The 19,909-nt window shown below is 55.8% G+C and overlaps 7 protein-coding genes across 7 annotated transcripts; 2 read left to right on the top strand and 5 right to left on the bottom strand.

Annotated features, from left to right (window-relative positions):
* Nucleotides 1-81: 81 nt before the first annotated feature.
* Nucleotides 82-1,335, bottom strand: IWZ02DRAFT_435241 (uncharacterized protein; the record flags this gene model as incomplete). The annotated part of the gene is made up of 4 exons (XM_066766424.1): nt 82-90; nt 122-389; nt 488-919; nt 989-1,335. The coding sequence occupies 4 exons, from the start codon at nt 1,333-1,335 to the stop codon at nt 82-84; spliced, it is 1,056 nt and encodes a 351-aa protein (XP_066620259.1).
* A 207-nt stretch (nt 1,336-1,542) lies between these two features.
* IWZ02DRAFT_46083 (uncharacterized protein) lies at nt 1,543-2,608 on the bottom strand. Its single transcript, XM_066768178.1, has 3 exons — nt 2,472-2,608; nt 1,942-2,397; nt 1,543-1,865 (listed from the first exon to the last, which is right to left on the bottom strand). The coding sequence occupies exons 2-3, from the start codon at nt 2,336-2,338 to the stop codon at nt 1,657-1,659; spliced, it is 606 nt and encodes a 201-aa protein (XP_066620258.1). The 5' UTR covers nt 2,339-2,397; nt 2,472-2,608; the 3' UTR covers nt 1,543-1,656.
* A 10-nt stretch (nt 2,609-2,618) lies between these two features.
* On the bottom strand, nt 2,619-4,261 carry IWZ02DRAFT_46033 (tyrosyl-tRNA synthetase). Its single transcript, XM_066768147.1, has 2 exons — nt 3,344-4,261; nt 2,619-3,285 (listed from the first exon to the last, which is right to left on the bottom strand). Exons 1-2 carry the CDS (start codon nt 4,004-4,006, stop codon nt 2,713-2,715), a joined length of 1,236 nt encoding a protein of 411 aa, XP_066620257.1. The 5' UTR covers nt 4,007-4,261; the 3' UTR covers nt 2,619-2,712.
* A 1-nt stretch (nt 4,262) lies between these two features.
* On the bottom strand, nt 4,263-6,813 carry IWZ02DRAFT_46032 (cytochrome P450 monooxygenase-like protein). Its single transcript, XM_066768146.1, has 3 exons — nt 5,732-6,813; nt 5,542-5,676; nt 4,263-5,480 (listed from the first exon to the last, which is right to left on the bottom strand). Exons 1-3 carry the CDS (start codon nt 6,543-6,545, stop codon nt 4,483-4,485), a joined length of 1,947 nt encoding a protein of 648 aa, XP_066620256.1. The 5' UTR covers nt 6,546-6,813; the 3' UTR covers nt 4,263-4,482.
* Nucleotides 6,814-9,379: 2,566 nt separating this feature from the next.
* IWZ02DRAFT_45952 (uncharacterized protein) lies at nt 9,380-13,355 on the top strand. Its single transcript, XM_066768086.1, has 7 exons — nt 9,380-10,317; nt 10,378-10,487; nt 10,542-12,017; nt 12,068-12,220; nt 12,269-12,462; nt 12,515-12,962; nt 13,015-13,355. Exons 1-7 carry the CDS (start codon nt 9,658-9,660, stop codon nt 13,271-13,273), a joined length of 3,300 nt encoding a protein of 1,099 aa, XP_066620255.1. The 5' UTR covers nt 9,380-9,657; the 3' UTR covers nt 13,274-13,355.
* A 488-nt stretch (nt 13,356-13,843) lies between these two features.
* IWZ02DRAFT_45954 (uncharacterized protein) lies at nt 13,844-14,830 on the top strand. Its single transcript, XM_066768087.1, has one exon. The coding sequence runs from the start codon at nt 14,039-14,041 to the stop codon at nt 14,651-14,653; it is 615 nt and encodes a 204-aa protein (XP_066620254.1). The 5' UTR covers nt 13,844-14,038; the 3' UTR covers nt 14,654-14,830.
* Nucleotides 14,831-18,125: 3,295 nt separating this feature from the next.
* IWZ02DRAFT_45948 (uncharacterized protein) lies at nt 18,126-19,285 on the bottom strand. Its single transcript, XM_066768081.1, has 4 exons — nt 18,855-19,285; nt 18,745-18,783; nt 18,486-18,686; nt 18,126-18,397 (listed from the first exon to the last, which is right to left on the bottom strand). The coding sequence occupies exons 1-4, from the start codon at nt 19,025-19,027 to the stop codon at nt 18,163-18,165; spliced, it is 648 nt and encodes a 215-aa protein (XP_066620253.1). The 5' UTR covers nt 19,028-19,285; the 3' UTR covers nt 18,126-18,162.
* Between the last annotated feature and the right edge of the window lie 624 nt (nt 19,286-19,909).

Here is a 19,909-nt window from a genome sequence, read left to right as displayed (position 1 = left end):
TACTACACCAGCAGCGACGCATGTTTAGGAGTTTCTTTACTGAAGCAGAGCAGCCGGGCCAAACAGGATCCTTGCTGGCTGCTACAATACCTGTAGACTGTAGTAGCACGCGCGGACTTACGTAGACCGAACTTGCAAGAATGGACGACGAAATGGCGGGAAGGACGAAAGTTCCGCTTCCATGTAGATTCTTCTTAACATCAGCATCTAGCGGGTAAACGAAACATGAATGCACATTTGCCAAATTGATGGCACTTTTGCCGGCGTATTCTTCGTCGCGGTTTGTTTGTCGTGGATGGCTGGGCGAAGCGGCTAACGGGCCGGCCGTGTGAAGCGCGTCTTCCTTGTTTGCTTGCTCGTGCCGTCGGCGTCCGACGTCCGACGTCCGTCTCCGCGTCTGAACAGAAAAAATGCTCAGGCAAGCCAATTAGTTGGGCCATTGGATCAGTCTCTGAAAGGTCGCTCGTAGCAGCAGCGTTAGGCAAACCGACAAGGCCACGGCACAGGCCGGAGCAGAGACGCAAGCAAGCGAATAAAATGCAGTCCAAGAAAGCGAGTAGCAAAGCTTTGCAAAGCCACCGAGACGTCTCGTCTCCCATCTCGTTTCTCGTCTTGGTCCGCGTCGTTGTCGTCGTCGTCGTCGTCGTTGTCGTCGTCGTCGTTGTCGTCGTCGTCGTCGTTGTCGTTGTCGTAACGTTGGGCCAAGGCTCGACGGCTACTTGGCAGCCACCTTGCCCAGCTGCCCTGCCAGCACGCCGGGACGGCAACGCGGGACGCGCGCGGCACGGACATGAGGAGCAGCAGCGCCGCGTGACCGTTTGTCGTGAAGCGTGTAAATTGCGTTTCGAGTAGGCTGAGACATTGTAGGATTGACGAGCGGTTGGGCGGACGGATGGGCGGACGGGCGTTGGCTCGTTGGCTGTGTTTGCCTGGAAATAAGCATGTGTCTCTACCCCGGTTGGTCTATGGCGCCTGCGTAGTTGCGTACGGCCGAGCTTGCCTGAGAGCTTTGGTCGATTGACTAGTTGTGCGCTGGATTGATGGGGCAAGATGTTGCGGCGGGGAGAAAAGCGAGAGGTTCAGATTGTGGGTTTTTGGAGCTGCACTGTCATGATGGTGCCCAAGAATCAAGTTGGATGTCTCTTTTGTCGTTCGTGTCAAGGTCATGTTACTTGCGTTGTCTTTCTTTGCCCAAGTCTGCACTCTTCCATGTCTGCCAATAAATCGACCAGTGCCCAGCCCCGAGCAGTTGATGTGTATCAAGCCATCCGCACAGGGAATCGAGAATGCAGCGGCAGCGGCGGCGGCGGCGGCGGCGTGGGACCATGTACACATCTATGCCGCATGCAGGCAGAGTATCGCGACAAGCAGACTTCCAGTGTTTCAAATCTTGCACGGCAATGCGGCAGGAGAGAAAAGGTTAGGTAAGATAAGGGAGAGACAACGACGACTAGAAAACCAGCAAGGCCCTCCACCGCGCAGAGTATGGAATGGGGCGGAGCGAAGAAGAACCTAAGGGCGCTGTAAGCCTTTGCGAGAAAAGGCTGATGAGCGCACCTGACTGAGTGATTGTCTGACTATATGACGGATTTGAGTGATCGAGGAGGAAGTAAGGCATGAGCCGCTTGTTTTTGATAGGTACATTACGAACGGTACCTACCTGCTGGAAGCGTTGTCGTCGGGGTTTGACTCGCTGGATGATGTGCTGCATGTGTTCGGCTTGCTGGCTTGCTGACTTGCTGGCCGTCTGGTTAGCTCCGTTGTACGTGCTCGTTCGTGGCCTGTCGTGCTCTCTGCAGGACATGACATCCGTGGCTCGCAATATAGCGACACGGCAGCTTCATGATGCACAGATGGAGAAAAGACTGGCGACAATTAGAGTAGTCCGAGGGATGATAAGGCAAGAGGATGACAAGGATGAGAGAGTCAGGCAAACAGTACAGAGCGTTGGGCATAACGGAACGGCTTCCAAGTGGTCGAATGCTCGCTCGGTAAGGTGCGCAATGGAGAGGTCGACAGGGACCGGGAGCGGAGCAAAGAAGCTTCTTCTTCTTCTTCTTCTTCTTCTTCTTCTTCTTCCTTCTTCAACACCACATGCCACCCTCTTCCACCCTCCGCGTGGACAACCACAGGTCAGATAGCGTTTGCCCCTTGCAGCGAGCCGGCGCCCGCCCGCTCGCCCAGGCCGACAGCCACCAAGCTCCCGCCATCCTCGCTCTGATCCTCTAGACGGTTCACCGGCAAGCTTGTTGGTAAATGCCGTGCGTTTCCTCCCCGTGTCTTCGCAACGGGTGGAGGTGGGGTAGAGCGAGGCGCCCCCCAAGCCACACGATCTCATCGCTCAGTCCCGGTAGCTGACCCATGGGCTTTTTTCCTTCTTCTCTGTCGAATGTTCCCCTGCGCAGTTTCGGTATTTGTAACAGGCCCCAATTGACTTTTCGTTTTGCCGAAAACACGGGAGAGGCACATACGAACGGGCACAAAGTGGTTGCCGCCGGGCATCATAAGGCATTGCGTTCCACATCAGCCTTATCCCGTCCAGCGGGGAAAAAGTTCACGTTCGGGCACCCGGGTTCTGAAGGACATAGAAATGGGTAGGAGCCGTGCAAGGTGACAATTGAAAATCTGATTTGTCGTCGCATGACCTTCGTGAACGCCCTGCCATGCCCGCTCTGCTCTAGGGTTCCTCGTCTTTTTTCTTACTTTATGGTATCATGACTTGACCTCGTCCTTTGCCAAATCCAGCTTCGCCATTGCGTCCTTGACATCCTTGCCCACGCTGGCTTCTTGCGCACCCTCACCTTTCAGGCTGCCGTCCGGCTGAGCTTCAACCTTGGCCGCGCCAGGGTGACGCGTACCCTTGTTCTTGACCTTCTTCTCCTTCTTCTTTTCAGGCTCAGGAGGTGGGTAGGCAAGTTTCTCAACCTCTTGCCAATCAGGTGATGAGTTGAAAGTAGCCTGGATGGGTCCGAGGAGCTTGTTGATGGCATCACCTACACCAAGCTTCAGGAGCTGGGGGGTCAGAATGTCGGCAGTGTAATCGTCCTTGAGCTTCTGCGCATCGTGGTAGACCAGGGGTTCGCCCTCCCTTCTCTCGACGGTGAAGGTCGGCTCGCCATCAATAGCACCGGCGGGCAGGAGCACGTATTCAACAAAGGCGATCAATCCGTTGCCCTCGACCTCCTTGGGAGCTGCGAAAGCCTTCTTGAGCTTCTTCTTTACCGCGTCGGGGCCGTCGAGCAGGTCAATCTTCGAGTCGGGGTCCGACGACGACATCTTGTCGCCCTGTGTCACACATGAATGTCAACACGCTAGTCTGGCGCATCAGATGTGAATCACCTACCTGCAGACCGGGGACCATCTTGTTCATCAAATGCGCCCTCTCCTTGTATCCCAGCTTCGGCAGCGCCTCCTTGGCCAGAGCAAAGATTTTCCTCTGGTCCACACCACCGAATTGTACGTCAACGTCGAGGTACTGCTCGTCCAGGGCCTGCATCAGCGGGTAGATGAGGCCGGACAGCAGGGGGTTGTCCGTCTGCTTGACAACCTCGGCACCTGCCCTCTTTGCGTCGTGCTCGGTGGTCATGGTGCTCAGCCGCAGCAGGTCCATCATGTAGTCCGACGACTTTTGGTACTCGCTGCCCAGCACAAACTCCAGCCGGTCGACAGACACGCCCACGGCCTTCAAGCTCTCCGTTATCACGAACTTGTAGTACTTGGCGCGGTGGTTGACGAGCTCAATTGGCGCCTTGAGGTTGTCGAGGAAAGCGTGGATGTCGGCCAGCAGAATCTTGACGTGACAGCCCGCCTGCAGGAACTGGGCAATCTTCAGCATTGGCACAAAGTAGCCGCAGTGCGGGCGCCCCGTCGTTGCCGTGCCCCAGTAGATCTTGACTGGCCGGTTCTGGTTCCTGACGACATCCTCGAGGATTTCAGGATTCAGCTTCTCCTGCAGGTTCTCGTAGATGAGCGCTAGCTTCTCGTCCGGTGTCATGTTCGCGGCCATGGTGTCTCTTTCTTTCCTTTTTTTCTTTCCTGTCCTCGAATGCGGGGTAAAAGACGACGCGCGGAGCGATTGAGGCCACCAGACTATGCGCAGGCGGAATTCGGGGGAGGGGGGTTCAAGGTCCGTGGCAGGTCCAGACCGGTCAACAAGGCTCGGATGTTGTGAAGGATGGTGGTGGTGTCGTGAGTCTGGGGGCTGGAGGTTAGTCGAGCCCTACCTAACATGACTCTTTCTGCCGACGCCAGATGAGTCAGAATCAGACACCCCCTTGTTCTTTGCACAAGTAACGGAACCCTCACAACACCAGCCAATCCATTGTCCTACGCCAAGTGATTGAGAAATAATCTACTACATGTGGTTACAAATTTCAGACATGAACGCAAATACTGCCGGCAGCTCTCAAAAATCCACAAATGTACATCAAGATACACTGATGTCCCAAGAAGTAGCGAAGCAAATTGGCCGTCAAAGATCCATCATGGAATCGAAGCCTGCTGTTGGTCGGAACTTTTTTTCAAATCAAAGGCGAATTGTTCTTCTCCTCTCCTAACAACACGTAGCGGTACATGGCCTCGCCTCATCTGCAGCGTGATGATGCTGCCCATCCCATGCTTGAGAACGTGCATCGCCTTGTCAGCTGCTTTCTGCCACACCTTTTTTCGCTCAGGGCTTCCGCAAGGCATCCTCTCGAGCTCCTCGTCGGTAATGAAGTCATCGACTGCAAGCTCGATGCTGTACTCGTGAAAGAGGGCAGCAAGGACGCTGGCTCCCTCAATCATGGCGAAGCGCTTGCCGAGGCAGGATCTGTGACCTTCACTAAATGGCAGGAATGTGCCTGGAGCTGGTCTAAACAGATTTGGAGTTGCCGCATCGTGGCCACTCGAATCTTGATCAGGCGAGCCTTCGCGTGTGCTAGATGCGCTCGACCTCCGCAAATCACTGGTCAACCACCTCTCCGGTTTGAACTGATCGAGATCCTCGCCTGGAGGCAAGGCCGAAATGTCAGGCCGCGCGGGCCAGTATCGCGGGTTGTGATGAGTAGCAGGCACATCCAAGGATATGATGCATTCAGCGGGCACCATGTAGAGGCGACCATTCACGTTCAAGGGCTGCGGACTGTCCTTCATGGTGCTCTTCGGTATTCCCGTCACGGCAGGGATGAGGCGCATGGTCTCGGATAGCACTGCTGCGGGCATGCCGCCCATTATTCTTGGCAGGTCGCGATCGTAGTCCCATTCCTCGGATGGTCGGTCGCCAAGATTTCTCGTAAGCTCCGCTTGCAATCGTCGCTGAGTCGGCGGATTCAGAGCCAGCAAGACTAGGGAAAAGTGGATGGCGTTGGCCGTAGTCTCGTGGCCAGCCAGGATGAAAACGAAGGCGTTTCCGAGAATCTCTGAGTCACTTAGCTGCTGCTCCGGCGGCTCCGGCGACTTCAACGACTCCTCGTTGACCCCAGCACCCCTCATGATAGCGCCTAGAAGTGATGGATGTCAATGGCACAGATGCCGAGCTGAAAGATGTTGATCCAGACGTACCAAGCAAATCCATGCCTTCGATGATTTTGCCCTCGCGCATGTGAATCCGTTTCATGTCGTAAAGCTCCTTCATGAACAAGCCCCACTCCTCGTAGGCTAATGTGGCCGTCCTGGGGCCTTCAAAAGGGGCGATTTCTGTCCAAAACGTCAGTCGCGAAACGAAGCTGAAGATTAATGTTCGTAGATTTACGTCGAAGCCATTTGGGCAGGATAGGGACCCAGATGATGTGTTTCATGAGCTTCTTCATGGCGTCCTTGTACGATAGGATATGGCCGGGGGGAGCCTTGGTGCTCGCAAAGCGTCCTAATTCATGTTCCTGCTCGGCGTCGGATTCCTCATGAGGCCAGAGCACACGCACGCCAAAGCCAGCCTTGCTTATGATGTGCAAGCTGATGCTCATCATGTCATCGTCGACGTGGTGCAACGGGTCGCTCGAGACTTTTCCACTTGTCCAATGATAGAGCAGGGCATGCGCTTGTCGCTTGCTTTCTTCCCAGACGACGCGGTTGTTCTTTTCGCTGAATGTGGGTGCGGCAACCTTGCGATGGCGTCGCCACTTTTCGCCTTCAGACACGACAACATTGTCTCCATACAGGTTGACGTCTCGATATCTCTCCAGGGGCTTCTGGAAATCGATTCTGCGCGCGGCAATGTCTGCGATTGTCGGAGGGCTCGCCACGTAGAGATGATTTCCACCAGGAGCAACAAACATGATGGCATCGCTCCCCATTCGAACAAAAGGCTCGTATTTCCTCTCGTAGGTCCATTCCAGCCTCAGAAAAGGAAGCCAAGGGTCGGTGATGGCAGCGGGGAGTTTATCCAAGAGCGGGACCCAAAAGTTGCCCGTGACCATCCAAAAAATGTTGAACTTGTCCCATGGCAGGCAGATGAAAGGAAAGCCAGACTTCTTGGCGGCCTGGAGGTTTGCGCAAAAGCACCTCACGACATTGAAAAGATAAACAGCGGCGAGGGCGACGAGAGTAAGGAAAATGGTGGCCGACATAGGAACACAGCAATCTATGCAGCCGCTCGATTGCGAGAGACCAAGGGAAAGGGAGAGGGCTCGAGGGGAAGTGAAGAGGACATGGACGTTGTGACAATGGAGAGCGTCGAACGGGTACTACAGCGTCCGAGGAAATCGAAGGCAAAGGACTCAGACGGAGCGTGGACCTTCCGCCAGCGACTTCTGGGAACGCCATGTCGGAAGACGATTAACCGAGAGCGCACTTTTCCTTGATAAGCGATTGCTGCTGCTAGCCAGCCGGCCGTCTCTTTTTGAGCCTCGGCACGAGCCGAGCGGCGCAGGGCCGAGCAGAGCAGAGCAGAGCAGAGCAAGCAGGTAGGTAGGTAGGTAGGTAGGTAGGTAGATAGCTAGCTAGCCATGGGTGGGTAGTCGGAGGGAGACGAGGACGCGAGAGCAACTGACGTGGGGTGAGGTTGAAAGAGGCGCGTTTTTGACCACCTACAGATGTTGTTGCAGAGAGCTGCGCGCGTTACACCTCACATCTGGTGAAGCGTCCGGGTGCAGGGAGGGCAGGAATGACAGACGGGATCGCTGCCGTTTCACGCCCGTGGTTCGGGGTTCGGGGTCTCAAGGGGCACCTAGGCGCCTGGACCTCGCCCAAAATGATTGCTGGACTGGGCGTCTCCTGTCTCTCAAAAAAGCACATCGATGCGCGAGGCGAAATGAGATTCTGCGGGATCGAGCCTGCCTTTCAATGTCTGTGTCTTTTCAGTTGCTTTTGTTCGCTACCTCGTCCACGTCTCCAGCACCACACCAACGCCCTGTCCCCGGGCTGTGCGATCGTCGGCCATGCACGCGCTGTTCAATAGTGGAAGCATTTGTCGTTTCGAGCGAGTCGTCTGCGTCACTAAGATTCCAGCCGTGACGTCTCTCTCGTTGTGCTACCTCAGCATTGCTGTTGCAAAAATAGGAGGTTGCTCCGTCTGCTTTGGCAGCGACTCTCCACACCGGCCGATCCACCACGCTTTGGCAACATGTCAACGCCCTCGGTGGCGCAGCCGGCTGCAGCAGAGCATTTTACCAGGCCAATTGGCTGTATCACGAAAAGAGCAAGGCCGCCATTTGAATAGTACAGTCGACGGTGACACCACGACAACAAGCAGCATGCAGAGTCGCACGAGAGATGGCAGGGGCGGTTCGGGGGGTTTGAGAGGCACAGAGATGGGCGAGTCTGACGGCGATTGGGCCATGCAAAAAGCAAACAGCTCGGCCATGGGTCTCAAAGTAGCCGACAGGATTCTCACGTGAGGTCAACGGTAGCGGTGATTCGAGTGGAGTGATACGGGCAGGGCATGGCATGGCATGGCGCCTGTCACTCGAGGTTGAAGCCAAAGACGAGGTCCAACGGGCCATGCAAGGAGCAAGGAGCATCTCATCTATCTGGCGTGTGCCAACATTCCCCGCCTCTCTGAACCAGGAAACGGAAGAGCCTCAAGGGTTGCACGGCAGGTCGGACTCGTCAATTTTGGACTGTTACGGTTGCCACATTGGCGGTCGCGTCGCAGCAGAGCAGCAGCAGCTGCACGGCCAGCTCAGCCGGAAGAATGAATGGACGTCGTGTGACTGGCACAGGCAGGCCGTTGGGGTCAGTGAAACGTCGAGACGGACGGGGCGGGGCGACAGGGAAGCAAGCAAGCAGGCAGGCAAGCAGCGAAGCAAAGCAAAGTTCGATGGCGGACGAACATGGCAAAGAAGAAGAAGCAGCAGCAAAGAAAGTACGAGCAGCATGTTGTTCTTGTTGCTGGGGGACCCACGTGGTGGGAAAAGTTCCCAGATACCCCCGGGGCCGTATCCCAGCTGGACCTCGCTTGTATCCGCACCCGTCGCCAATCAACAGGACCTCCTCAGATGAGGTAGGGGATTCGGATCGCCCGACGCCTGGAGTGGACGGCACCGTTGCGGCCCCGTTTTGATTTTTTCCTTTCTTACTTCATTTATTCAACTTTTTTTTTTTTCTTATTTTTTTTTCCTCGTTTGTCCTGTCCGCAGCCAGGAGGTGCCCAAGCCCATGACGGGACGAGGTTCCTGCCCGGTGACTCGGCCGCTGCAGTCGGGCCGGGCATTGAGCTGTGGCTGACCGCCTGTTGGAGTCTGGGAAAACGTGGCCGGGCAGCGCAGTCGCGGTTTGGTGTTCCTGGATCGCCCCGCATCGTGTGCCCTGAAGCCTTTTGCCCTGCCCCTGCTGCCCTGCTCTGCTCTGCCCTGCCTTCTCCTGCCCTGGCCCTAGCCCTGGCCCTGGCCCTGGCCCTGTCAACACCATCCGACTAAGGTACCCCCTCCCGCTTCTCGCTCTCTCTACCGTACTTTGACGGTATCCTCCCCATGTGCCAACTACGCCCACCCTCGCCGCCAATCTCTCGCCGGCCCGTCGTCGCGTCTTGAGAAGAAGAAGAAGAAGAAGAAGAAGAAGAAGAAGAAGAAGAAGAAGGGGGAAAAAAGAAGAAGAAAGAAAAAAAAAAAAAATCAAACACAAACCGCTCGGCTCCAAAAGCAATCAAAAAAGCACAATTGCCGTCCCAATCGCCCGCTCGTCCGCTCGCCCCAACGTCTGATCTCGTCGTCTTTTCCCGGGCCCACGGTAAGTTGAACTCTTGGGCGCAACGTCTGGCCTTTCCTCGGCTTTCCTTCTCTCATCTCTCTGCCCGCTCCCTCCCGTCACCCACCTCTTCGACACCTCTCCCTCCTTGCCCACCTACCTGCGCCCGCCAGCCAGCCTTCCCTCCCTCGTCGACCGACTTGCTTCCGTACACGTCCGTTCTCCCTCCTACCTACATACCAACACACCCAACCCCCCCCACCCCAAACCCTCTCACCACCCCAGTCTTTTGCGACCCTCAAGCGCATGATTTGCCAGCCTCGAGTTGCAGCTGCTCCCCTCGCTTGGCGTTGATCCAGCCGAAGCCAGATCCTTGCCCGCGACCTGCTAGCTATGACGCGCATTGGGCCCTCTCATTTCCCTCCTCTGGACTGACTTTGCTGGAAGCTTTCGGTGGCCTTCCTCCGTCCTCCGCACCACAGATTATCTCTTGCTGCCTCTACCTGAACATCGGGCCTCTGCGCGCATGGCCACGACTGTTGCGCCAACATAAGCATGGAAGCCGATGGTCCAGACGTTAAACGTACCCGTTTGGACGCCCACTACCCTCCTCCTCACCACTCTTCTGTACCTGCGCCGCCGCCTGCTCGCTATCACGAGCCTGTCCAGCCCCCCCAAGCTGCCTATCCTCCAAACACGCTGCCGCCGCCCTCCATTCAGCAACATCCGTCCTCTCACATCCAGCCTCGCGCTCTTCCCGAGCCCGCAAACTTCTCGCAGCAACATCCTCCTCCTCCTCCTCCTCCTCCTCCACCACCACCCCACCACCGTCCGGTCAACGCTCCTTCGGCGAGCATCCCACCAAGGTCTTACTCGGTCGAGTCCCTTTCGAGGCCGCCCAGCACCCCGAATCAGCCCTCCCCAATCGATTCGCGGCCTCATCCTGTCTCTGGCCCCGCCGAGCCTGCACATCCTCCGCCAATGGACCACGGTGGCCACCACCCTGGCGCTTACCCCAACCATGACCCTCACATGAATGGCGGCGCCCCTACACCCTACCCTCCGGCTAACCACCAGCATCACTATAGCGGCCCACCTCAACCCATGGGACCGGCACAAGCATACCATCCCTCTCCATATCCACAACCCAACGCCTACGTCCAGACCGCAGACTACGTTGGCGCGAGCCGGAAAAGACAAGTTCGCGCGGTTCAGGTTTGTCCATCATCCCGCCTGATGGTCTTTGATGCTCACAAATTTCCTCTCTTTCTGCAGGCATGTAACAATTGTCGAAACCGCAAACAAAAATGCGATGAAGCAAGGCCGTGCCAATTTTGTCGCGAAACCGGGCTCAAGTGCGAATACAAGGAGGTCCCTCCACCAAAGTAAGTGGTCGAGTTGTCAAGAGATGCCGGGGTCACTCGCTCACTCTTTGGCAGGCAAGACCGAACCCTGCACGACATTGCTACCAAGGTCAACATGGTGCTTGAGAGTTTCCAAAATATTCAGCCACGCCTTGAGAGGATCGAAAGACAGCTTCGAGGTGGCCAGAATGGAGAGGGTACGCTTTCGACTCCATCGGACAATTTCCCTGCGCCGACGCCTGCCCTAGCGGAAGATGCTGAGGGAAGTGCATATGATCCAGTTAGGGAGCACGCGTCCTCGGAGCCGTCGATCAACGCCGCAAAACCATTGTCGGGACCCAAGTACACAAATTCCTCAGGATCTGCCCAGCCGATGGAGCCGACTCAACAAGATACGGATACGGATTCAATTGAGTACTTTGACTCGGAAATCACCTTGCCGGCAGACCACACGACTGCCGCGCACACCATGTTGATGGAGTGGGGTGCCATGAGGCCCTTCCACGAAGGAGTCATTCCGGAAGGGTCCAATTACCCGAGGGAAGAGGAGGAAAACCGAGGTCTGCTGAAGCTTTACGGCACTGGCGAGGGCGAAGACATGTACGACGGCGCGCATGGTGGAAGTCCCGCACTCCACAATGCCGAAGAAGACATGATGGGCACTCCTGCGCCGTCGCCTGGGGAGACGTTTGGGTGGGGTACTGGACTTCAGGGGACCGGGCACGTGGAAAACTACCGCTCCGAACCGAACCATTGGGGAGGTCTCAACCCGGACGGAACGCTAAAATTGGATTCCCGCACGGTCAATCGCTTACATAAGAGTTATCTGGAGCATATGCACCCTCTCCAGCCATTCTTGGACAGGCGACGGTTGGAGGAAATGGTCAAGACATTTATCCAGCGATATTCCCCTGACCCTCCTGCAAAGCCAAGCGCAGCAGATCGGAACGCTGGCTCTCCATTCGCCGTACCCGAATCGTACCCATCTATACCATTGAAGAGAAAACGATCAAACCATGGACCTCTCCCGGGTCTTGAATCCAGCTTCCCACAACCGAGACGGCCTCCCCCGGTCGATCGAACCGTTGGAAACGCAATAGTCCTGTTGATCATGGCCATTGGAAAGATTTGTGAGCACAAAACTCATCTTCCCGGACCAACTGGGGGCCCGAATACCATTGTAGGCAGCTCTCTGCTACCGTCAATGGATTCTCCCCCGGCGACAATCAAGCAGTCCCCGGCGTCTTCGCACTCGACTCTGGCCGGCATTCCATCGCCTGGGCTCGAACAGGGACGCATGTCCAGTCGGAGACCTTCGACAGACCGTCACGAAAGAAGGGACGGACCCGCTCGCAACGTCGACGTGACTCCTGGGCTTGCGTACTACACGGTGGCTGTGGAGATCATCGGAGCAGTGCATGGAGGCAACAATATCTCTCACGGGCAAGCAGGCGTCTTGGCTGCCCTCTACATGGGTCAATTGGCACGAGTTTTGGAAAGCTGGAGTTGGATTGCTTACGCTTGTCGGGTTTTGGGAGTCTTAATTGACAAGTAAGTGTCGCAAGTGACGTCCGTGTCCTGTTGGCTGACCCATTTTCCAGGGACAAGCAATCGCTACTGCCAGACGCACCCGCCACGGATGAGAGTCGCGCCATGGATCTACGCAAGGTCGCGCCTGGTGTCAAGTCTGGCGTTGATCGACGCAGAGTCAATCTGATTAGGTTGTTGTATTGGACTTGCCTCCAGCTTGAAAGGTGCGCACATTTCCAATGCGAGGTTTGCGATGTTGCTAACTTGAGCAGTGACATTCTTGCCGAGATGAGCCATCTCCGTCCCAGCGGAATTTCCAAAGACGAAGAGCGGATAGGGCTGCCGACACAACAATGGCTTCCAGAGCCACTCGAACTGCCCGAAGAGATGGTGTGGCTCTACTACTTCACTCAAATTCAGCTGCGGAAGATACTTAACCGCACTCATCTTGCGCTCTACAGTAAAAGTTGGTCAACGCTTGTGCCTCCCCTTAGAATTCCATGGCTAACACGACGCAGGTGGTCGAAAGAAGAATTTCTGGGCAGCCATTCGAGATGATCTGCTGGAAGAACAGCTTCAAAGTTGGAGGGATACTGTGCCAGCGTGGATGAGATGGGACGACGCCGATAAACCAGCAAGCGACATGAACATGGCACGCATGCGAGCAAAGTACTACGGTGCCCGCTACATCATCGCACGCCCAATTCTCCACTTCGCCATCCACTGCAACCCGGCGCCCGCCTTCTTGATGAAAAAGTACGGATACACCGAGTCCGATGAGGCCGACGAACCCGATCCGACGGAACCCTTGATCTCGGATGACACGACCAAGGTTAGCTGGTACAAGGTGGTTCGAGCTTGCAAACGCTGCGTCGATTCTGCTGTTCAGAGCACCATCGCATTTGACGGGATACAGAATGAAAATACGCGCCTGATTGTCACAAACATCTTTGGCACCGCTCACGCGTAAGTCGTTCTTAAATTGGAAACCTATAGATCGAAGCTAACATATACGCAGACAATTTGGCAACTGCCTGGTCCTTGCAGCCGTTCGACGGTCATGGATGGCTGACTTGATCCCCCACGAGAAAGTGGTGGCCCTCCTGGAGCGAACCATCAAGTTCCTGCGGCGGATTGTTCCCATCTCGCCCACGCTTCGCGTTGACGTTGCGATTCTCGAAAACACTCTCAAGTGCCTCAACGACGAACGACGGAAGCCGCCGTTGCCCTTTTCCATCGAACAGGCATTCAGAGTGTCTCAGGAATTAGGTGTTTGAGTCATTGGATTTGGACCTTTTTTTTTTTTTTTCAAGCATGCTTATCGGGTCAACAGCGAGGCAGGCAAAGTAATGGTGGCGCTGCTCGCCTCGCGTTGCCCGTTTGACCCTTGGGCGCATACCTCACGCGCACAGTGGGGTCTTGTTTGGTTGCTCTCTGCGGCATGCCATTTGCTGCAGCAAATACCCTATCTCGGCAGCCTGCAAGCTCATTTTTGCCATCATCCAGTGTCACGCTTCACATGCATTGCTGCGTGGCGTCATGGTTCAATGATTTTGGGGGGGGTTTTTTTTTTCCCCCTTGCTCGCATCGGCTTCTTCGCAGGCATGGCTGGTCACTTTGCGATCTACCCCAACAACTCCTTCAGTCTTGACGGGCGGGCAGCGTTGTCATTAGCATTTATCTTGGTGTTTACTTGGATTATTCTGGCGTCTGTCAGGATAAAAAAAAAAAATACCCCCCGCCTATGTCTGCAATCGACGCCCTATGTGGCTTGTTCTTGCCTTGTTTGCTACCTTGTTTTACTTGCGTTGTTCAGGCACCATCCACCATCCACCATCTACCATCGGCTGCAGGATCAAGAGGTGGTGACCCTTTGACATTTTGTCTTGCGCGGCCTCGACGCTCGTTGACCGTTGACCGCCTCGGCGCAGGGTCGTGTCGCCGCCTTTTTTTCTTTTTCCCTCCCGACTCATGTCAAAAAATCTCCAGCAGTGACCGCACCGCGCGTAGCATGGCCAGCCGTTGTCAACACAAATCAACGGATGACCGGTGCGAGGGACAGCGGAGGACTTTTCTCGGCCAGCGGAGTTAACGACGGGCTCGCAGCTCCGCGTCTCTATGCCCTCGCAACGCACGCACACGTAACGCATAGCGGTCGTTTGCGAGTCTCTGACGCACCCCAAAATTTCATCATCCGGTTTACCGTCCACGTCCGGCAAACTCAGCAGGTGTCCTTCTTGCGTTTGGTTCATCTGGTTGGAAACGAAAACAGTGGTCCCTCCATGCACCAATCGCGCGAAACAATGGAAGAATCATGTCCTGCTGATAGCATCACGTACGGTCTTTGGGCGCTTAGAGCTTTCAATTCATACATGGGAGGCAGCGCAGCGAATGGTGCGCGGCCATGGACACCCCCTCGTGCCGGCTCTCTCTGCACGGAGAGAAAGAAAGATAAGAGAAAAAAAACGGTTGCAGTCTCATTTCTTTTTGTTTTTGCTTTTTTCTGGCGCGCTCCTCGCTACCGCACCGGCTCACCGACCGAAGGCGATCGCCTGCTCGCTCGCCCGTCCCGGAAGTTTCCAACCGGCGCGAGGTTACATGCCCAACGCACGGCATTGCTAATGCCTGGCGTTTGGTTGGAAACAGTGCAGTTTTAGACCAGCAGCATCTTGGGACAAAGCAAGGACGGCGGCCGTCGGCCTTCGCCTCCAGCCTTGACTGGAGCAACTCACCCGCACTGGATCCGAGTTCCGAATTTCAAGGGCAGCGGCCGGGCAGGGCAAGTGAGGGCGTTTCCCAAACGGATGAAACGACCGTGTGGGGGACTTGGACTGCCCTGCACTGCTACCCTGCCTTGACCGATTACTGGCAGCCATCTGCACAGACCGGCCGCTCGCGCGCGTTGGTTTGTGCGGCGACGATGGACCAGGGCACCAGGGGTGCATTATTGCGCCCTCTGAATCGGGGGCAGCAGACAAGCGCCGCTTTCGTTGCTTTCATCATCGAGTGCCTCACCGGCTGTTGGTTGGCTGGTCCAGCTCACTGAGCCTAGGCAGGCGATTTTTGTCAGCAATTCTTCCACCCCAGCGTTGCTCGAAATGTCGGTATTGCCCTCTCACTGTTCTCGTCCTCGTACCGCGCGGAACTACTTGCCGGCTGGCAGTCTTACTCTGCCTCGCCCGATTTGCGTCCGCCCGCCGTTTGTCTGCCCACCGCGCATTTGAAACGCAGGGCAGGCAAGCAGGCGCGTCGAAGAAGCGGCCATCAAACATGCAAGAGGCGGCGATTGGGACAACGGTCAGACCGGGTGCGCACAGAGCCTTCCGCATGACGTTGGCAACGGTCTCGTCGTTGCGTTTGCTGCCCTTCTGACTTCATCAACCATCTGAAAGGGAAATGCTGGCAGGAGAAGGGAGGGCAGACGAGCGCAACCGCATTCAGGAGATGGGAAGCACGTCTCGAAAATGACGAGAGAGAAGAGCCCACAATTCTGGCATCAGATCCAGGAATCCTGCTTTCCAAGGACTTACTAGAGGAGATCACAGACGTCAAAACTGCACCACATGCATTGATACAGCTATTTCAAAATCACCTCGACCATTGAGCACCATCGAGCCAGCAGTACTAAACTACACTCTGCATTTCCTTTTACTGTACAACGTTTTTCGGATCACCCCTCTACTCGCCGAGCGAGCTAACTACGCGCGCTGGCTAGCCGGCCTGGCCAGCGAGCTTGAGCATCTTTCGCGCGCACGCATGGAGAGCCCTCTAATTCGATGCATCATTCGGTCTCTGTGGCATCTGTCTGTATATGTACACGTCATCGATATGTCAACCTGTCAAACTAAATATCCCCTTGTTTTAAATTTGTAAGCCGTCGAAGATGCTGTGTCCCGTTTCGCTGTGACTGCTGTGTATGCGTGGGTAGGTATGGATCTCTTCATCCTTCACTACCTGCTGACACACCCACCGTACAGTACCAGGTTCTTTTCTCTCGAGTCGCGCCCACGACCCCGTCCACTCTTCGCTGCAAGCGGAAACTAGGAGAAGCAAGTAAGTAGCTCCTCGCCACCACATGCGATAACAACGGCCCATCCTTCTATGCCCCCAACCATCTCCACTCCGCTCCCCCTCGAACAAACAGACATGTACATACAACAACAACATCGCGGCGGAGCCTACCTCCCCGAAGAAGCAACAAACAACTATCACCTGCTACAACCGCTAGCCCGTCGCATCAACCGAGTGGGAGCAGACGCCGCGTCGTCCCGCCGACTCTCACTCGCTGGACGGGATACTTGGTTAGTTGGAAGCATGTACGTATGTATGAACGTACTATGTATCCGCGGTCAGTCCCAGTCCCCACGTTCCGTTCCGCCCGCCCTTTCTTTTGCCTTGCCTATCCCATGCCACGCCGTTTCGTTTGATCTGCCCCCCCCTCCTGCTCGTCCCTCCTCTCTCCACTCAAATATATCCCCCTAACCTAAGCTATGCCCCCCCCCCCTTGCCTTCCCCCTCCCCTTCTCTCTCCCGGTCCCGGTTCCGCAGCTGCTAGCCAGTCCATCTCCGTAACTTGTCTGAGTTCCATCAATCACATTGAGTTCCCGCTTTAATTTTTTGTTTTGTGATTTGCTTTTGCCGAGCGAGGAAACAGACAGACAGACAGACACCGGTGCGGCGGGTGGGGACGCCGCGTGCCATGGTAAAGGCCGTTCCGGGCGCGGACGCGTGCTGTTGTGGGATGGTGCTTCGGACGGCGGATGGCGGACGGTTGACGGGGTGGAGGAGCTGGCTGCTAGGGTGGGTCGGGATGGATGGAAGGATGGTTTGATTGATTGATTTTGATACATGCATAGTGGTTGGAGCGGTTTAGGTGATAGATAGGGTGGTCACGGTGTTTGTTGTATTTGCCATTGTTGTGCTGTTGCTACCTTGTCTATTCACATACCTACAAAATAGGTATATCGAGAATAATCAGACGATGGTCGTGGAGCAGCAGCGGGACGCCATCCGCCATCCATGCCCATCACAAAAACCATCCATCCCATCGGCCTTGTACGCATTCTCTATCAGAAACAACAACTAGCTCGTTTCTTCCACCCACCCTCCCTCCCTCTCTTTCTTTTCCATCTCTCTCTCTCTCTCTCTCTCTCTCTCTCTCTCTCTCCGTCTCTCAAGTCCTCAACCTCCCGCATCCGAGCCCCATCAATTCTGCTTCCGCTCCCGCTTACTTCCCTGCTGCACACCGCAACTACTCCAACGGCACGGCCCGACGCATTGGTCGGCCTACCGTCTCAGATGGCGAGCGACATCATTATCCCTCCATCCCTCCATCCACCACACACATGTAACGAGACAACAACACTACACGTAGCATCCAACCACATCCATCAACCAATCACAAATCGCCCATTAGCGAAAACCAACAGATCGAGATGCCGGTATGCAGGGCTATGAATTAAGCCATCAGCCAGCGGAGTTAGCTTGGCCTCTGTATGCCCGTCCGCCCGCTTTTCCGTTGCTGCTGCTCTGCTCTGCTCTGTTCTGCTCTGTTCTGTTCTTATTTCCGTCGGAGCAGGCAAGAGATGGAATGGAGAGCGGGGACGGGAGCGGCAGCGGGAGGCGACGCGGCCGCGGCCGCCGTGCTGCCTCATCATGTGGAGCACCGGCGTCTATTAATCAATCGTCTCTCAATTTTTGCTTGTTTGTCTACGGTGCTCGCTCGCTTGTCCACTCGTTCGCTCGCTCGCTCAGGAACTTGCCGCGCAGTAGGTGCGGCACGGTACGTTTATGATTGAGGCAGGGCGGACGTGCGTGCGGCGGAGGAGGGGGGAGGGAGGGGAGGAGCAGCGGCAGGGAGGGAGGGAGGGAGACAGACAGACAGACAGACAGACAGACGAGAGAGGGGGAGAAAAGGGGAGGGGGATGGGGAGGGGGATGGGGATTTCGATTTCCGCCCCCGCGCGCGCGCAGCAGTTGTGATTGGCGATAGCCGCGACCGCTACATACTACATACGCGCACGCACGCACGCACGTACGCGCTCTCGCGCGCGTGTTTCGACAGGCTAAACTACGCAGTATGTAGGGAGTAGTACATAGGAAGGCATGCATGAATGGACATATCTACATACGTAATATGAGCTGCTGGCGGAGATACGGTGTGTAGCTAGATAGGCAGCTGCACGGCAGCCGAGCGGCCGGCCCATTGATTCGTAAGGCAGAAAAAGGAAATCCGATGGCGTGCCGGGTCGGCATGGCGGCTGGCGTCTGGCGGTCGTCGTAACTTGCAAATGAGGTGTTTGAGATGACGCAGGGCAGGCGGTTGGTTGGCTGGTTGGTTTGAGGGACTGACTGGCTGGCTGGGCTGTTGACAGGCGGCATTACGTCTGCGTACGACGAAACTATTACGCAAAGGGGGATTAAGGGGGGTTTTTCCTTGATGATGATGATGGTGATGATGATGGCGGTTGGATGGGTAGAAAGACGGACTTGCTTTGGTCGATGACAATAGCAGTCCAACCCAGGGCGTGCCACGCTCTGGCTGCGTGCGAGGGATCAGATCTACTCGCGATCTGGAGCACACGCTGCGCTGGGGGACGTGAGGCGTGGCTGTGACACACGCCGTGGCGCAACAATGACCGTTGGGCTCTCGCTCGGAGTGGTTTGTGGTCAGGAAGCTGGCTATGGCTGCTGCTGCTGCTTCATCAATGGTCGTATACGGATACAGGCGTGTACGTTGGTGACCGACTTGATTGTCTCCCTGCTGACGTTCTGTGCTGTGTGTCTGCTGTCAAGTTTTGCGATTTGTCAGTCAACATTCCCTCAAGTTCCACAGCCGCCTTGGTAGAGTGTTCACACTTCCTCTTGGTCACAAAGAAGCGTGTTCTAAGACCTCCACCGCCTTTTACAACGTCCTCTTTCAGGATCGCGTCTTGATCGAGTCGTACACCGAACCGCATCCATCCCGATTCTCGTCCGGCTACCAGGACTGCCCCACCCCCTCCATCAATCGCATGAACATCAAGAGTCATGGGGGAACACGACCGCAGAGCATTTTGATATTTTCAGGTCACGACTGCCAGGAGGGGAAAAAAAAAAAAGACATGGCCGTAGACGTCGAACATGCCCCTGGGCATCATGAAAGGAGCGCACGAGCTGCGAAGCGCAGATGTCGCCGCAAGGCGGCCGCCACGACTCACGACGACTCACTCTGAAGCAGGTTTTCCACCTTGTCGGACTTTGCGAGATGAGACTTGCCCACGCACGGTACCGTCCGTGGAAGGCTTCTCGAATGATGATGGTGGTCGTGGTCGTGGTCGTGCGCGCGCGTCGCAGCCTGCTAGTGGTGCTCGACCCCCTTCTTCTCGGCCTTTCCGTCTGGTCGACTCGAGCGAGGTCTGACCGGACCCAAGAGTTTTTGCCTCCTCAGAGCCCTCGTTGAGGCACCGGCGCAAGGCTGTGCAGTCGGAGCATTGTTGTTCTTTTTTTCTTTTTCGTTCTGGCTCAAGCGCTCTGGTGGTTGGATGTTCGCATTTGACGTCGTTGCCCTAGGGCGAAATTGCAAAGGGGCAGCGAGATTGTGGACGATCTATGATGCTTCGCTTGATGTCCATCATCGCGCTGCCCGTCTGGCATTGGAATTGCCGCGTCCGCAAGGACCTGGTGAGAAAAACCGTGGCGATAGCTGACGGCCCTTGGGCAACCATTTCGACCGAAAGTATTGCTAGTGAAACCGGAGGTGATGGGAGATGCCGACCATTCTTTGTCGAAGATGCCCCTCCAATTCGTGGTGGGTTACTGTAAACCATTGACCCATGGCAATAAGAAAAAAGGCCATTCGTGTGTTGTCGTCCCACTCAGGATCTTCCCACGTGCCGACGCCGCTTTTTTTTTTTTTTTTTTTTCTCACGGCA

The sequence above is a fragment of the Phyllosticta citriasiana genome, assembly GCF_038021145.1.
Source record: "Phyllosticta citriasiana strain CBS 120426 chromosome Unknown IWZ02scaffold_11, whole genome shotgun sequence".
NCBI classification, from domain to species: domain Eukaryota; kingdom Fungi; phylum Ascomycota; class Dothideomycetes; order Botryosphaeriales; family Phyllostictaceae; genus Phyllosticta; species Phyllosticta citriasiana.
The sequence above is the reverse complement of the archived record's forward strand: the minus strand, read 5'-3'. Positions and strand labels throughout refer to the sequence as shown.

Bases quoted from the DNA above. Each gene is read 5' to 3' on its own strand.
- IWZ02DRAFT_45948 (XM_066768081.1), bottom strand. From the start codon at position 19,027: ATGACTCTTGATGTTCATGCGATTGATGGAGGGGGTGGGGCAGTCCTG. The intron at 18,784-18,854 runs GTGTGAACACTC...AAAACTTGACAG, and splicing joins TTCTTTGTGACCAAGAGGAA to CAGACACACAGCACAGAACG. The intron at 18,398-18,485 runs GTCCGTCTTTCT...TTTGCGTAATAG, and splicing joins ATTGTCATCGACCAAAGCAA to TTTCGTCGTACGCAGACGTA.
- IWZ02DRAFT_46033 (XM_066768147.1), bottom strand. From the start codon at position 4,006: ATGGCCGCGAACATGACACCGGACGAGAAGCTAGCGCTCATCTACGAG. The intron at 3,286-3,343 runs GTAGGTGATTCA...TGTGTGACACAG, and splicing joins AGATGGTCCCCGGTCTGCAG to GGCGACAAGATGTCGTCGTC.
- IWZ02DRAFT_46083 (XM_066768178.1), bottom strand. From the start codon at position 2,338: ATGAGATCGTGTGGCTTGGGGGGCGCCTCGCTCTACCCCACCTCCACC. The intron at 1,866-1,941 runs GTACTGTTTGCC...AATTGTCGCCAG, and splicing joins TCCGTTATGCCCAACGCTCT to TCTTTTCTCCATCTGTGCAT.
- IWZ02DRAFT_45954 (XM_066768087.1), top strand. From the start codon at position 14,039: ATGACCGGTGCGAGGGACAGCGGAGGACTTTTCTCGGCCAGCGGAGTT.
- IWZ02DRAFT_46032 (XM_066768146.1), bottom strand. From the start codon at position 6,545: ATGTCGGCCACCATTTTCCTTACTCTCGTCGCCCTCGCCGCTGTTTAT. The intron at 5,677-5,731 runs GTAAATCTACGA...CGTTTTGGACAG, and splicing joins CCTGCCCAAATGGCTTCGAC to AAATCGCCCCTTTTGAAGGC. The intron at 5,481-5,541 runs GTACGTCTGGAT...CATCACTTCTAG, and splicing joins CGAAGGCATGGATTTGCTTG to GCGCTATCATGAGGGGTGCT.
- IWZ02DRAFT_45952 (XM_066768086.1), top strand. From the start codon at position 9,658: ATGGAAGCCGATGGTCCAGACGTTAAACGTACCCGTTTGGACGCCCAC. The intron at 12,018-12,067 runs GTAAGTGTCGCA...CCCATTTTCCAG, and splicing joins TTGGGAGTCTTAATTGACAA to GGACAAGCAATCGCTACTGC. The intron at 12,463-12,514 runs GTTGGTCAACGC...AACACGACGCAG, and splicing joins TCTTGCGCTCTACAGTAAAA to GTGGTCGAAAGAAGAATTTC.